We start from the raw sequence: 16,931 nt of genomic DNA, 5'->3' as shown, positions 1-16,931 counted from the left end.
TTGCCCTTCTCTAGGAACAGGCAGAATCCCACTGAAGTTCACCTGAGCCTCGATTTCCTTGAACGTCTTCCCCAATCTGGCATAGTCCTCCTTGATACAGTCCAGCGAGTAACTAGCCGTATCATTCGTTCCCACATGAAGGACAATCAACGGATTCTTTCCCGCTCCCGCTAGCATCCTTTTCAGCCTCAGGTCCACATCCTGTATCTTAGCACCCGGCAGACAGCACACCCTTCTGTTCTATTAATAGACTTAACCTCCATGAATTTAACCAGTTCTTTTTTAAAAGAAGTAGCCAGTGCTGCTTTGCTTTTAATGTTGGCAAAGGTGCTGCTTGTCCTCTTAGCTCATTATTTAACTTGCCATTCCAGCCCTGAGTCTCTGGTTTGATAATGGAGATGAGCAGCACAGAGAGGTATCTTTAGCTGATGATTTCCTTTGCTTTGTGCTCTTTGTTTCTCAGGAGTTTGCCACTGTCTAGTAAAGAGGTTTATAATGAAGTATGGACCTGCAGGGAGGTGGAAGGGGGAGAGAAATAGCACTGCAAGGAGATAGAAGGAAAATTTCCAAGCATCTCATGAGCAGTAGGATGGAAGGACTGAAGCCCCAGCATCTATTGGAGGACTTTTTTTTTTTTTTTTTTTTTCCTTCAAAGGGATTAATACACACCTGGGCAGCACTGCTCTCTTTTCAGCTTTTGCTTCTTCTTTCTCCTTTTTATGCGGGCCCAATATTCATGTCTCCAGGTCCACTTTTGAGGTTTTGCGTTGAATTCCTCCTGCTGGGATAAAATACACACTACTTTACAATGGCTTCTATTTTTAAATGTTAAAGAACTCGAGTGAGCGACGTCTGTGGTTACTCAGCTCTGACCACGTTTCTCTGTTATCTAAAACAAAAAAATAAATAAACCATGAAAGTGAGAACACTGAAATGAGTTGAGTAGAGTTGAAATATTTACAGTTTATGTAAGGGATGGCAATCTTGGTAACACAACAATTTCTGTTTGGAGACCGTTTTTGCTGCAATTGGTAGCTGGTCCCCTAAGAAAAAATATACAACCACTCATTAAAATCAGTAGCTGTACCCTAGGGTTAGGGGGTAGCAAATGTCGTGCCTGTTTTTGAAAAAGATATATGAGGTGATCATGGGTATTATAGGTCAATCAGCTTTACTTGAACACCAGGGAAATTGGTTGAAATAATTACTAAAAATAGTAACAGTACACCTGGATTAGCATGATTAGTGGTCTAACCAGCTTGGCTTCTGTAAAAGAAAACAATTCTCCTCTGAATTACTAGAATTCTTTGAGTGTCAATAAAATAGTGGATCTGAGAGAATGCATTGTTTGGACCTTCAAAAGGCCTTTGATAAAGGCCTTTCTAAGAGATTATTGAGGAAGCCAAGTAGTCATGGGGTGAGATGAACTGTCATGGATCTGAAGCTGTTTCCTGTTACGTAGTCAAAGAGTAGGAAAAAATGGTCAATTTGTACCATGGCAAAAGGTTTAAAGACAGGTGCCCCCATGGTTTCATGCTGGGGCTGCTGTTTGTAACATATATTTATTAATAATCTGGGAAAGGGAGTGAACAGTGAATTGAGGAAACTTACAGATGATGCAGAATTATTTAGGATAATCAAGACCAGAGAAAACATGGAAAGTCAGAGGGACCTGACAGACCTGGGAGACCAGGTAGCAAATGAAATTTAGTGTTGACATATGCAAAGTTGTGTGTATTGGAAGGGCTAATTTGAACTAGCTCTGTCCATTGCTGGGCTCTAAATTAACTGTAACCACCTGGGGAGGTGGGGGCAGAATCCTGGGCATCATTGTGTGGAAAGCTCAGTGATTTGGCTGGTACAAACTGAGGTCATGTTTGGGTTCTTTTGGCAGATCCGCGTGGATGAAGCAAAGAAACTGGTGTATTTTGAAGGCACAAAGGATTCCCCTTTAGAGCATCACCTGTACGTCGTTAGCTACGAGAATCCCGGAGAGGTGAAGCGGCTGACAGATCGTAGTTATTCTCACGCCTGCTCCGTTAGTCAGGTATCTGTATTCTGTGGGACTCTCTTTTAGGAAAGGGCTGGGCCTGCTGGTTTTTGGCATGCCTTGCACTAGCTGTGTTCAAATCTATGGAAGTTGGCTTCAGCTTTTTTAAATCTGTTATAAGACCATGGGTGCGGGGATGCGCATATATTAGCACCGACAGAAACCTGACCTCTCGGTGTGCAAACTGGCGAATGGCATGCATCAGTGCCAACTTGCAGACATGGACTAATGCCACTGCTAATTTTGCAGGTGCATTTTTCAGTGTCTGGCAGAACATTTGGAATATTAACACCCTTGTGGCTACTATGCTGCCTATAACTGAGTAAAACTACAGCCCCTAAGACTATCTCCTCTCTCACAAGAGCTGGAACTCCCAATTTTTATTTGATCTGAGCTTCTTCAGAGAGCTCTAAGTGCAAAAGTAAAGGAGCTTTGGGCTCGTGTTTCTTCACTGTGTTGTTCAAGAAAATATTGTCCTCTCTGTGTAGGACTGTGACATGTTCATCAGTAAATTCAGTAACCAGAAGAACCCGCACTGTGTGTCACTGTACAGGATGACTGGTTCTGAAGATGATGTTGTTCACAGAACGAAGGAATTCTGGGCCACCGTTCTAGATTCGGCAGGTAATTACTTCGGCTCTCCTTTACAGTTCTGCCTCAAAGATTCCCAGTCAAGACTTCTAGCTACATGTTTATTGTAGTATCAGTACTCTGTGTTCCTCTTCATGAGCTAGATCATGCTGCTCTTACTCGTGTGGGAATATGTGACGAGTAAGGATTGCTGGATCGGCCTTTGGTTTTGTGCTGACGTCTGGAGGGGGTAGCTGGCCACAGTTTTCGAGTCTGTTATAAGTTTGAATGTATCTCTGGGCCTTATCAACAAAACAGTGGTCTTTTTGTAAGTGATGTTCTAAAAGGTGAAAGGTACAGGGCTAATAGGACATGTACTTGGAAAACTCTTAGATTTGAAGGGGGTGTCCCCACCAGTTTTGTACCTTTGTGGTGGCCAAAGGCTGCTTTTTATTTTGGAGCTTGTTGCAGATAATGATGTGCAGAGTTAGCTCCTGGGCTGGTTAACAACATTCACGGCCAAGTGGCATTTAGGCGATGAGTTAAAATCTGCTGTACATCCGGAGCCACGCTGAGGGACTAATGGAGTGATTTGTAACATACACTGACGTGACAGAGCTGAATTTGGCTTGATGTGCTGTACTTTGGTCAGAAGATGATTTCTTTCATCAAGCTGCTGCTTCTCTACCAGCTGCCTGCATGCAGGAGGGGGAGTCTCAGTTCTGACTCAGAAGCACAGATCATGCCTCCGACACGCCTCACTCAGAGTTCCTTAGCCAAGGTAACTGTAGGAAACTTCCCGGGGCAGAACAACATCTACACTGTGCCCTAGGGATATGAATTAAAATGACTCGTTCATAGAGAACATGGGCTGATTGCATACTTCTTCTTTTCTTTTTTTTTTTTTGGTAACACAGGAAGTCTTCTCTTTCATAATCTTCTTAAATGTATTTTAGAAGCAGGTGATTCCAGTAGTGCCCCACTCTCCCCTGCAGAAAAATCAGCTTGATTAAGGGAGTCTTGTCCAGCTGCAGCTTCTCTGTTCTGGGACCAGAGCTAGCTAGCTCAAGTGGCGAGCACATTCTGTGAGTGCAGCGTAGACCTCCACAAAGGGTGGAAGAGTTCACCTCTGGCCCTGCTGGGGTTGAAACCTTCCTAGAATGCATCTAGCATGGGATCCCTGACTCAGAGCTTTTTTGTGAATGAGACCCTTACTAGCCAGTAATGGGCTTAATGAAAACCCACAGATCCAAACATCCCTGAACTCTGGGAGGGTTTGGATCTGTGCTGGACCTACGTGGTGCAGACAATCCAGTGCTAAGCGTGCTGTAGACAAAATTAACCCCCTTCCCCTTCCTCCTATAATGCCAGCTTCCTCTCAGTGACTTTTTAACAGTTTTTGGGAGATGGGGGATCTGGAAGAAACTGCATTAGAACTATGCCAGAAACACGTATGTGCATGAGGAACAAAACTTTGAAGGTGGACTCTTCAATCCAGCGGACAAAGGTGTACATGATCAAATGGCAGGGAATTGATGCTAGACAAATTCATACTAGAAATAAGGGACAAATCTTTAACACTGAGGGTAATTAACCACCGGAGAACAACTTATCAAGGGTTGCGGTGAAGCCTTCATAACTGACAGCTTTTAAATTGAGATTAAATCTTTCTCTAAAAGATGTGTTGTAGTTCAAAAAAGAACTAATCCAGGGAAGTCCTATGGCCAGTGCTATACAGGAAGTCAGATTAGATGATCACAATGGTCCCTTCTGGCCGTAAGACACAACAATCCTGCCTCATGCTGGCATCATCTGTAGTGTAGACAGGGCTGTGAGCTCCCACTATCCATCAGGTCCTTGTTAAAATGGGCCCATTTCTTCTTGCCTGCCTGCAGGTCCTCTTCCCGACTATGTTCCCCCAGAAATCTTCTCCTTTGAGAGTTCCTCAGGCTTTACACTGTATGGCATGATGTACAAACCTCACCACCTACAACCTGGGAAGAAATACCCCACTGTCCTCTTCATATACGGAGGGCCTCAGGTGAGTGCAGTGTAATAGAGCCTAATAGAAATACCTGCTAATTTTTGTCTCTTGTACTTACTGTTCCTGAGATGGGATTGTGGCGGGGGTTGACCCTGACTGACCATGAAACAGACTTAAAGCATTTTCTGTAACTTAATTTTACTGGTGGAGGAGAAATGCACGGCATCTTCAAGGCAGTAAGGCTGGAGGGATAAATCTAATGGGGGACCACAGCCCTGCAAAATCACCATGAGGATTTACCATCCCAGGCACAAAATGATTCACCTGGGTCCTGGAAAACCCAATATTTCATATACCTGGGAGCAGGGAAAAACTCCCCTCAGATGAGGGAGATGCGTAGAATTTCGGAAGGCTGCTGTGCAGCACTGAACCTGATCTGTGCCTCTCAAGGGGGAGATGTTGGGGAGAACCACTTGGCTCCTACCCCTGCAAAGGAGAACTTGGTACCTCTACACATGTGCATAAAGAGAGGTGTGAAGAAAAGGGGCCTGGATTTGTCGCAGCCCCCACAATGAGGGGCTAAATTCTGTCTGTGCATGATTTGAGCTGAGACACTGGGGACGGTACCAAACAATCCTGAATTGGATTAAGAGATGAGCAGTCAATTTGGTAACTTGTAGCCTCTTGTACTTATTTCCAGTGGTCTATCTGGTGTTGCTCTGTTAATATTTCCAGTTGTCTTTTTCCAGGTGCAGCTGGTGAACAATCGGTTTAAAGGAGTCAAGTATTTTCGCTTGAACACACTGGCCTCGCTGGGTTACGTAGTTGTTGTAATTGACAACAGGGGGTCCTGCCACCGAGGGCTTAAGTTTGAAGGTGCCTTTAAATACAAAATGGTAAGTGGTGGGATGTATGCCAGTGTCTCAACGTGGTTCTGAGCAATGCAGCCTGCTCCTTGGCTTTTAGATGGGGAGCCGGGGGGAGCGAGTCTTGGTGTGTCATCCTACAGAAGAAGGCTGACGTGCTAGCTTGCTTTAGTGCCCTGGCAGTGATTCCAGTGCTTCTTACACAAAACTGTAGAGTGTTCCACTCCCTGGGCTTGTGAGGGGGGTGGACACATCCAACCGGTATGGAACTAGGGAGGAAAACTGATAGCGAGAGAGGATATAAAGTATAAGGCATATAACCGCATCTGCTTCAGGGTATAAGCCAACCTCTGACATGGGTGAGTTAGTCCCTAACTTTCCATTGTGGTCTTTCTGAACTCGCTCCCGTTGGCCATGCAAAGGTGGGATACCTTGAGACAGATGATGGATCGCTCCCCATAGGGCCTGGCGATTCCTAGGGTCCTGTTTGTAGAGGAAACCTGCTCAGCCCTGAGCTCTGGAGGGGAAAGAAGTGCCATCTTTCTGTGGCTTTGCAGGGGTGATATACACATGTTTTGAGGGGGCAGTTGTGCCAGTTTGATGCACAGAGCCAGAATCTGGCCCTAGATATTGTAGAGGAATTTGTCTCTGAGGTTAAGAAAGTCCCCTTTCCCCAAACAAGAACAGCACAGACCAGAACACCACACTTACGAACGTTTCCCATGAGGAAGCTGGGCGGGGCGGAGGGAAGGTGCCCTTACATGTACTTACCTACATGCCCTCTGGGGAAGGGGCAATTCTTTGGTTCCACGTTTGTACCATGCCCAACGGGGGTCCAGTCCTGGAATGGGGCTCCTAGGTGGTACTGCAATAGAAATCATTATCATAATGTGCAAAGCTGATTGTTGTTTGGAAACTCTGAGAATCCTTTTGTCAAGAACTAACCAAAAAAAAAAAATCTTTATCCAACAGGGTCAAATAGAAATTGACGACCAAGTGGAAGGGCTGCAGTATTTAGCATCCCAGTATGACTTCATTGATTTAGACCGAGTTGGCATTCATGGCTGGTCCTATGGAGGATACCTGTCTCTGATGGCATTAATGCAGAGGTCAGACTTCTTCAGGGTACGTTAATGTATCGTGCGCTTATCTCTGTGGTACAGGAAGGATGTTTCTTAATCAGATTATATCTCCATGTGTTTGTAGATACAAAGACTTTTGAACTGTAAACAGTGAGTGCTATGCGTGTGCAGAATAGTCTGGTTTTTATTTCACCCCGGGATACAAACAGGGGAAGGGCATTGGACATAACAAAGTTACCGCAGAGTAAATTTCCATTTCCAAAGTACATTTCTACCTGGTGTGGACCTGAAAATATTTCAATTCAAACTTTTGTACTTAGATATTTTTTTGAATGTAGACAATATTCACTGTTACAAAATTATTGCTTTCAAATTCAAGGTACCGTATATTTTTAATCTGAGTTTCAGGACATATTACAGTAAACAGATTCGACTGTGTGTGACCTTGAATAAGTAATTTTAATTTTATTTTACCATCTGTAATACGGGAATGGTATGTTCCTATACCATAGCATATTGTGAATGTCAGTTAGCTGCCCCATCCAACTTCCCCCTCCTTCCTGACTGCCCCCCCAGGATCCCTGCCCCCATTCAACCCCATGTCTTCGCCTTCGACTGCGCCGACCGCTATCCACACCCCTGTCCCCTAACCACCACCTCGAACTCCCCTGCCCTCTATCCAACCCTCCTTGCCCCCTTACTGCGCTACCTGGAGCACTGGTGGCTGGCAGCACTACAGCCGTGCCGCCCGCCTGGAGCCAGGCCATGCCACCCCCACTACGCAGCACGGAGCACCGGGTCAGGCTGGGCTCTGCAGCTGCGCTGCCCCAGGAGCTCCCAGCCCTACCGCCCAGAGCATTGTGCCAGTGGCAGAGTAAGCTGAGGCTGCGGGGAAGGGAGGACAGCAGGGGAGGGGCCGGGGGCTAGCCTCCTGGGCCAGGAGCTCGGGGGGCAGGCAGGATAGTCCCGTGGACAGGATGTGGCCTACGGGCCATAGTTTGCCCACCTCTGCATTAGAGGTTCTTAGATGAAAGGTGCTAAAGAAGTGCAAAATACAATTATAATTGTTGATTTTTGTGTCAAACTAACAGTATGCATTTTGTTCTTTGTGGCTCTTCTTGCTTCATTGCAATGTGTAAAGCAGGCCTGAAAGACCTTTACAATTATTTATTTTACCTTAAAAAATATTTGCAATGTCAAGTCTCTTTTCTGGTTTTGTTGGCGGTCTTCCCAGGAGCATACTGACATGTGGCGTGGTAGCTATCTCAGCCCTTGACTGAAGAGACTGGGGTTGTCAAATCCTGGAGAGCTTTTTCTTCCAGGTATCTGTCAGGCATTTGGTGGATGGAGGTATTGCAGACAAAAACCAGACCTTTCACTGGTCTCAATGACAACCGCTTCCCCTCTCCCTCAGTTTTCACTTCTTCACTGTAGTTCCTTGTTCATCCAAAGGGCCTTCAAGGACGAACAGGGTTTGAATTTCTAATGCAAGTTCTTTTCTAACCTGGGATGGTTACACTGGTATGGTCATTCCAGTATAGCTAATGCGAATGCAATTATATACGTATAAAAGTGCTTATCCTGGTACAGCTTATGCTGGTTTGGGGAGCTGGTATAAACTCTGAAAATATCAGTGAAAGATCAGTCTCCTCTTCTCGCAACCGAGGTAGCTATGGGGTGGTAAAACTTGTATGTGTAGACCAAGCCAAAGAGAGGCTTTTGGTGCCAGAGCCTGTGCCGGTGTAAATGGTTGTAGAGCCATGGATTTCAATGGAGCCATGGTGAGTTATACAAGTGGAGTCCCTGGCCCTGTGTGTGTGTGAGAGGGAGGATGAGACACACTCCTCCCTCACCCCGTGCCTTTTGCAGGTCACTTAGGTTGGAAAAGGTGCTTTGTTGCTTTGTGTTGGGTCATTAAATTATCATTGCTTTTTATTTTTGATTGGTTACCTTATTGCCAATGCCTTTCGAGCAGGCTTTATCACTGCATTGGTTTCTTTTCGGAGTGCACATAAATATCCGTGGGTGTTATGTGCCTCCTTTGGGCGATCACAGTTGGATGTTGTCAGTAGCTGTGCTGCCTGTATCCTTTTTTTTTATGTCGATGATCCTGTTGGAACTTCCAGGTTGCCATTGCTGGAGCACCAGTCACACTGTGGATATTCTATGACACGGGCTACACAGAGCGTTACATGGGACACCCTGATCACAACGAGCAGGGATATTATCTAGGATCAGTGGCCATGCAAGCGGAGAAGTTTCCTTCAGAGTAAGTTCAGTGCCCTCTGTCACCTGCCCCCTGCCAGTGACATTCAAACCTACACCCACATTTTTATCTCCTAGTTCTTGGCAATTAAATACTGAAACCATAAATGCCAGTATTAAAACACCACATAATAAACTTGAATGAATATTTGCATAATTACAGCCCTTCCAAGTAATCCCTTTTATACTGGCTGTAATTAAAGAATATCTCTTATGGCAGACATAACTTCAATTATGTAATTAGCTCCTCAGTCTGAGCTGCATTGAACTAGGCAAAAAGATGTATTTGATAAAAATGCTTTATCCTAGAGGTAAGAGCATATCTGTATGTGTGTGTTTAGAATACAAAGATGTTGCTATGTCCTGCTAAAGAATTAGTGTCCAGTGGCGATTTGAGTGCATATAAACCAATTTTAGTATCCCCTCTCAAAAATGTTTCTGGGGAGGTTAAAGTAGATATGCAAATATAAGACCCAGCCCTGATTTGTATATGCAAAAAACTCCCAGGGAAGGAAAACCTGGCATTGGAAGCCAGTGGTATTCCTGCCTGAGGGCAGTCTGCAGGATTGGGCCATTTGTTTTGCAATGCTTAAACCAAAAGGAGTGTTTCTATGATTAATATTTTTGTAAGGGACTCACACGGTTTGCAGAATGACTGGAAAATTTCAGGAAGCACCTAAATGGTTTTTCTCCTGCCTTTCTCAGACCGCACCGTCTGTTGCTGCTGCATGGCTTCTTGGACGAGAATGTTCACTTTGCACACACAAGTATATTGCTGAGTTTTTTAGTGAGGGTTGGAAAACCATATGATTTACAGGTAAGTGGTTTCTAAACTGTGAGAACCTGGATATGAAAATGATACAGCTCTGCTTGGGTTTGTGGTAGGGCTGAGGAAACCCAGGTTGGAACACATGGAGTGTATTTGATCTGTTGTGGATCATAAACATCTAATGACGAGACTGGGGGATTAAGAGCCTACTCTAAAAACTGAATGTTTTTTCCACATCCAGCTCAAAATTAATATCAGGATGGGCAGTGAAGTGTGTTAACATTTGGTTTAGCCATTTGGACTCGTTTGTGTTTACACTCGCTGTGGATTTGGAAGAGGAAGGAAGTAGTTGTAGGTGTTTTCCCACCAAGTTCTGTTCTACAGATAAATAAGAATATTGTAAAAGGGAAAGCTCTCCTTTGAGTGCTGAGATTTTGGGGTTTCAGTCCCTGCGCCAAGAAGAAAACATAGACGTTCCCTAACCATGCTGCTCAACCTTCCAGCCTGCTGCCCTGCTCTTGAGAGTGGCTGGCCAGACACTCACCCAGCATCGACCTGGTTGTAGCTCTTCCCTCTCTCCCCTTCACCCTTCCATCAAAGAGACGGGGACAGTTTTATTTGGTATTTTTTATTGCAACAAAAAATGTTCAAGTCACATATTGATCCAGCATTTTACTATAGCGACTAATGGTTTCCCTGCAAATGGGGTTCTCTAGATCCTGGGTTGCCTCCACCCTCCCTTTTTTTATTGCTACTTGGGAGAGGGGTGCTGAATCTCTCTCTCCTGCCCCTTTTCTCCCCCCCTCCCCATTGTAACATGGAAGTCAGGATGTGGAAAGGGCCGAGAACCTCTACTCCATATCAAACATGCTTCTCTAATCTCTCACACAGGTCCTTGCACATCATTAACCTGTGTCAGGTAGCTGGTTTCAGAGCTGCTGTTAGCCGGTTGTGTGTGTTCATGACTCTTTATTTTCTATTTTAGATTTACCCTCAGGAAAGACACAGCATAAGGGTCCCCGAGTCTGGAGAGCATTATGAACTCCATCTGCTGCATTATCTGCAAGAGAATCTTGGCTCTCACATTGCTGCCCTGAAGGCAATGTAATTGTGACCTCTGTGGAACTCTGATACACTGGCTGCTTAACCAAATGAGGAAATTGATCTTTAGAAAAAATAGAACAGAATGTTGCATTTTGGTGCCTGCCACATCTGCACACACACGCGCACACACAGACACTTTATTTTTTTTTTTTTTTAAGCAAACTAGGTGCCATGCAAGGAAACTACAGTACAATGGCCTAATAATTTTTAAAATGGAAATAAAATCAAATGTCTGTGGCATGCAGCAGTACCATGCAAATTCTTTTGGAAGAAGCTGAAAATTCAGTAACACATTTCCACCACACCATATCTTCACCATCTGAAAACACTGAGCTGTGCAAGTCTAATTGGTGTATTTTTTTTTTACAGTGTGTTTCTCAGTTTCTTACAACAAGGTAATATTGGATGATTTGCTCGCTCATGGCAAAAATCTGTTACAACTTGGATAGCATTTAAAAATGTAATGTGTGATAGTTTATGCTTCGTGCAAGGGATGTCTGGCTCATTAGGAATTAGCTGCATATTAGACACATTATATAACCAGACGTTGGGGATAATTATTTTTAAAAAGAAACACTTTTTTTTAGCTGCCTCCTGAAGAAGATTATAATTTGGTTTTAACTAAGATCAGGCCAGTTTTTTTCAGTGAGCTCATCTCTGTGTAGTACAAATCTTGCTGCTTTTTTTCTTTTGTAGTATGATAAACAGCTTGTACGTGATTTCACACAGAGAGGTGAAAAATGTTATTTTACAATAACATGGGCAGAAAAGTTAGCCTTGTATGCTGAGATGCAAACTAGTTTTAAGCCAAACAGCTGAAACTTGGTATATTTCTCATATTTTAAAAATACAGCCTATTCCCATGGATTTTCTCCCAATGTGTATTTTGGAGCTGTTTTCAAAATACTTTCCTATCTCAGCAGGTGGGTGTATAAATATTCCCCCACTAAGATTTTAAAATTCCAGCACCTAAGTGCAAGTCTCCACTGGGGAGTTGGTAAGATGGGGGCCTATCAACACTACACTGAAGCAATGCAAATGGTGTTTTATTAAATTTTTTGTTGTCATTATTCTAGCATTATTCTCAGATCAGTGTTGAGAAAGTTTGTCCTTGTCACCCTACTACCATGTGTATACACACGCACACGCACACACACCATCGCGTCATCTCTAGCACTGCAGTGTAGCATGGTCATATGCTATCCTCTGAGAGAAACCCTTGTCCGTGGTGCTTAAGGTAATGCTGCTAGAACCTAGCACCCTGCAATGTAAAATCACATTGAAGCAAAATTTTCTTTGCTAGTGTGGTTTTAACTGTGATATGGACTTGGCTGAAAAACATGAAGTGTTTGAAAATAGTTTTAACTTTCAAAATGTTGCATAAAATAGAACTCTATAGTCAAATTATTACTTTTAAACCAGAAAACTGTGCCTGGGGTTTCTGTGTTAGCGTCCCATCATTTTTAGGTACTTTCTTTTAAAAAAACAAGAACTTTTTCCCTTCTATTTTGATGCTACAGAGAGAGAAGCAGAGCAAGATTCTCTTTTCATCTTTTGAAATCTGGATGCCCTGTGGCTTGTGTTCCTACTTGAAATACCCCACATATTGTAGCAATGTGCTTTAATAACTTTTGTAGGTGTATGAATGATCAGCGGACCCTAGAACTCTAACATTTAAAACAATAGGCCCTGACCTTGGTGTTCGTGACACTGGTATTAATTGGGAATAACTCCACTGGAATCAGTGGAATCTCCTGGATATAGGAGCTGTGTAAGAGACAGCAGAATCAGGTCCATTGGCTTATGCTAAAGGTAGTCAAAGCAAACACACTTCCTGTAAGCACATACTGTTTTTTCCCCCAGATCACACACAATTATTCTGAATTGGACTGATGATATTTCAAGTCCTGTAATTTACACCAATAGCATATGGAAAATAGGTTTATATGTTTTTATTTTGGGGAACTAGGGGAATGTAAGGGCCCCAATACCTACACAGTTTTCTCTGTACCAACAATAGCTAATTATTGTAACTGAAGTAAATTCCCTTCAGAAAAAGCCGGCATTTTCAGCCATCCTATGGCATGTGCTGTAGTTAGTATTTACAGACAAGCTGGTACATTGATAAGCTTGAAGAATAACAGTGTTCCAGTTAGTATAAAAACTACAAATTTGTTTCTATGGTATCCCACCTGGTTCTTTACATATTTTTGCTGAGGTGTATATATGCATATATCTATGGGCATGTCTGCGCAGCAAAAGAAAACCCAGGGTAGCAAGTCTTAACAGCCCAGGTGAACTGACTCAGGCTTGCATTGCAGGCTAACAATAGCAGTGCGGACATTCAAGCTTTGGACTCTGGGACTCGCACCGCAGGTTCTTTTGTTGCTGTGTAGACATCCCCTGCATTTGTCCATATACACGTATATGTATAAAATAACACATGGATGGTATCACATTTTCCAAGGTTGTTTATATTTTGTTCAATGTTAAATTAACTGGCGTTTGGGAGTGTATTTTTGTTCCTCCTCCAGAGATTCTCTCTTGAATATAAATGTGTATGATTCTGAAGTAGAAATCAATTCTTTTGTACAGAATGGCCTCTATGGAAGAGTGCTTACAGCAAAGGCGGAATTAAATGCAATTCTGGTAGTCAGATCTAGATTTTGGTTTAGCACTGAACATAACATTGCTTACATGTAACTTTTTAATAATGCATTCTCTCTTTATTTTAATATATATCAGAAAACTATTAAAGTACCAAGTATGTCCTCTGTTTTGCAACATAAATTATGTTTTCCTTTTGTACAAAAATAATTTCCTTTACAGCTATCAGGCACTTTAAAACTCCATGTTTTCTTTCATTGTGAAAATGCTGGAAGGATTTACTCTCAGTATTTGAGATTTCTGTACAAAGGATGCTTGCCACATGTAACGGTAATGAAAGGTATATCCCATAGAGTCTGATCCAGCTCCCATTGACGGCAATGACCGAATTCCTGTTTGTTTAAAGCAGCACAATCAAGTCCACAGGGAATGAGCACTGCCTTGTGTAATACTAAGTGTGAGTCCATCAAAACTGGAGATGCTGCTCACTAGATGATAATACTATATCCTGCTTGGTTTTGGTGGGACGAGCCACAGCTAAGATCAGCAGTTTTGCACCTATTGCCAACTGTAAGCCAGTCTTCCTATGCTATAGTTCAATATCAGTCCGGAGTACTGTGTATGATGGCAGTGTTACTGCAGCATTTTGGATGCTAGGAATTGCCTAAATCCAAGTCCGATATCTCTGGACTGGGGAGATGGCATTTTCACCCAAGAGGAGTTGAGTTGCCCATGATATTTTACGTTTGGATTTATTTTAAATAGTTTTTGTTTGTGGACTTACTTTCAAAATGGCCAAGTTGTAATGTTACTTTAAATGTTAAGCAGGGCTTATGAACTCCCTAGGCAGGAAGTATGAGAACAGACTATTCCATGGAGGAGAGATCACCACCTGGCCCCACGAAATAAATCCCTAGCTGGGAACGTCTGAGGGGATATCTACATGGGGATAAGAAAACGCCTGGATGGCCCAGGTCAGCTGACTCAGGCTCATGGGGCTTGGGCTCCGTGGCTGAAAAATTGCTGTGTAGATGTCAAGAATCACAGAGCTTGAGCTCCAGCCTGAGTCCAAACGTCTACACAAAGATTTTTTAGCACTGCAAGCCTGAGCCAAATGAGCCCACAGTTTTTTATCCCTGTGTAGACATACCTCTTGAGTTCAGTGGGGTTACTCCCAGCAATAACCACTACACCTAGTAGTATATGATAGCAAGAGTGGGCCCTAAGTGTTGAATGTAAATCTCTTTTCTATGGCTGCAGGTATCTTTGCATCTTACCACCCAGTCCTGTGACTAATAAAATTACACGTTTAACTTTGGCTGAAAAACAACAGAGCATTTATTAAAGGCTGGGTTTTGATGACTGAGAGACTAGTGGTGTTGAATAGGGATGCCAGTATATATATATCTTTTCTGTCTGTTTTTTCATTGTTTGGAATAGTGTTTGGTTGGCTTCAGTGGGGACAGATTCTATGGTGTAATGTTTTGAAGTGCGTTCTGTTACTTAAGGAAATCTTCCTTTTAATAAAGAATAGGGGGGAAGGCAGGGAACATTTTAGATTGGGGCAAGTAATCTGCATTTTTTCCACATTTCCAAATATATCATTTGTATTCATATATAATATATATAAATTACTCATTACCTAAAATGACTTCATTTTTATAAACTCTGTTTACTGTCCAATATTAATGAAACAATTCTGATCAGCATATGAAGCTTTGAAAATAAATTACCTTAATTATACTAAAATGGAAAACGTATTCCCTACTAATAGGGGCATTTGGGAATAGTGTTAGCAAAGACTTTCCGGATGGGCTTGACGCATTGAAGGTTTAACTCTTTAGAACTGTATGTGTGGTGTGTTGCATCTAGCAAAGAATCCAGCTGTGACATTAACTGACAAAATAGGGTCCTGAGACAACCTGTCAGAGTAAAATAATTGATTGTGTTTCTTGCTGAGCTCTGTGTTCCATGTGGAGAGCAGTATGTTTTGCTGCTAGCATGACACTGAATATTGAGAAGGCAATGACAAGGTGAGGGAAAATCAGCCAGATTAGAATATGCCTTGAATTGCCTGTTTACTTGAGTTACCAGACCCCTGTCAATACAAGTACTGTATCCGCTGGGGTGCTTTGGGCTGCCCTTCTGAAAGGACAGGTCTTTTTGTGGTTTTTACTTTGGTGTTCTGCACAGTAGAAGTTCAGGTGTTTAACTGAGAACATAAAGTGCCTGCTGTTTAAGCATTGACTTGTATTAACAAAATTGCATGTCTCACACCCAGTGGGTTTCCCTCCATTTCTAGCTACGTGGCTTTTAATCATGTCAAGTGGAAACATTAGTTTTTTGCTGCATTTTATTACAAATCCTTTTTGTTGCAATAAAGATGCTGCTAAATAAATTGAACTAAATGTTTTTCTATTTTTAACTGTCTCTTTTCTTGATTTAGTGGTGTTTATTGAAGAGTATAATTAAGTCCCCACACTCCGATTCCACCCTGGAGAGTGGCAATGATGTAAAGTGTGTGAGTGTATTAAATTCTAGTGATTTTCTTATCTTCATCTGTGATTAGGTAAATCAATGTAAATAGGAGGATTGGCATGTGCTTGGATTAACTACAAAGTGTTTTCTGTTGGGACAAAAAGGGAATGAATTCAGCTGTCCTGTGCCAATAGATTCTGTGCAGTTAACAGCCCTGGCTAGCCACTAGTTGGTGCTACAGCACAGGGTAAGGTGCATCATTAGTCATGTTAAACACAATGGGCCAGATCCACAGCTGTTGTCAGCTGGCGCAGTTCCATTGCTGATTTACATCAGCTCAAGATCTGGCCCAATATGGGAATTGAAAGCCAACAGAGAGACTTGCTGGAGCCTGATTCTTGCATGCATAGGTGTATGACTGCATCCTGCCGAATCTGATCTGCAGGTGTGACAGCCAATGATTGTAACTTGCGTGCCTAGTACACTGAGCATCTGCATGTCAGGGATTTGAATTTGGCGACAGATCTTATAGGGCATAGATGCTAGCAATGGGAAAAGACATGCTGCACTTTGCAAGTGGATGACTTGAGGGGATGCCTCTGCTTTTGCGCTGACACTATGCTTGGGCTTAGCCAAAATAGTTCAAAGTCTCTGGGGTCTTCCCTTGATGTCTGAGGATTTTGGTAGTTTCTTATTAAGGCTAAAGAGTGAAATGTGTAATTACCTGTGCAGCAAGAGGAGAACATTCCCTTCCTTCAGAAAGGCTTCCCCACCTTCAGCATTTTGGAGCCTCAGCCGCCAAAAAATGCACTGCCCCACAGAACCCACTGTAGCATTTGTGGGCGGCCTGTTCTCGGGGCTAACTTTTTCCCTGGCCTCTGCACTGTAATGGTGTATATCTGTAGGGGGAGGCAAAGAAATGCATTAACTAAGCTTGGAACCCTCCCCAACATGTCAATATGATCGCTGGCTGGTGATCAGAGAGAGAGGAGCAAATATAGGCCCTTTTCAGAACTCCTTTAAATACTTGAAAACCTGGGAAACAACTGTGCAGAATCTTTCAGTGGTCTGGATGGTCAGGGGAGGTCTACTTGCACCAATTTCAGGCTTTGGGGGGTGGAGGGGACACTAGGACACATGAGCCAATTAACCCTCC

At 43.0% G+C, this 16,931-nt stretch overlaps 1 protein-coding gene across 4 annotated transcripts in view; it reads left to right on the top strand.

Annotated features, from left to right (window-relative positions):
- DPP8 (dipeptidyl peptidase 8) overlaps positions 1-15,715 on the top strand; it is a 54,279-nt gene extending 38,564 nt beyond the window's left edge. For 3 of the 4 annotated variants that reach the window (XM_032766032.2, XM_032766034.1, XM_032766035.1), the window contains exons 14-21: positions 1,895-2,047; positions 2,539-2,674; positions 4,516-4,661; positions 5,354-5,500; positions 6,443-6,595; positions 8,679-8,821; positions 9,523-9,634; positions 10,572-15,715. In XM_032766032.2, the coding sequence (XP_032621923.1) occupies positions 1,895-2,047; positions 2,539-2,674; positions 4,516-4,661; positions 5,354-5,500; positions 6,443-6,595; positions 8,679-8,821; positions 9,523-9,634; positions 10,572-10,694 (1,113 nt within the window). In that variant the 3' untranslated portion in view covers positions 10,695-15,715. Of the gene's footprint in view, positions 1-1,894; positions 2,048-2,538; positions 2,675-4,515; positions 4,662-5,353; positions 5,501-6,442; positions 6,596-8,678; positions 8,822-9,522; positions 9,635-10,571 lie in introns of those variants that run through there. The other variant, XM_032766036.2, reaches the window with a different exon arrangement.
- The last annotated feature ends 1,216 nt before the right edge of the window (positions 15,716-16,931 follow it).

Source organism: Chelonoidis abingdonii, chromosome 9 (assembly GCF_003597395.2).
Source record: "Chelonoidis abingdonii isolate Lonesome George chromosome 9, CheloAbing_2.0, whole genome shotgun sequence".
NCBI lineage: Eukaryota > Metazoa > Chordata > Testudines > Testudinidae > Chelonoidis > Chelonoidis abingdonii.
Note: the sequence above shows the minus strand (reverse complement) of the source record. Positions and strands in the feature narration are given on the sequence as shown.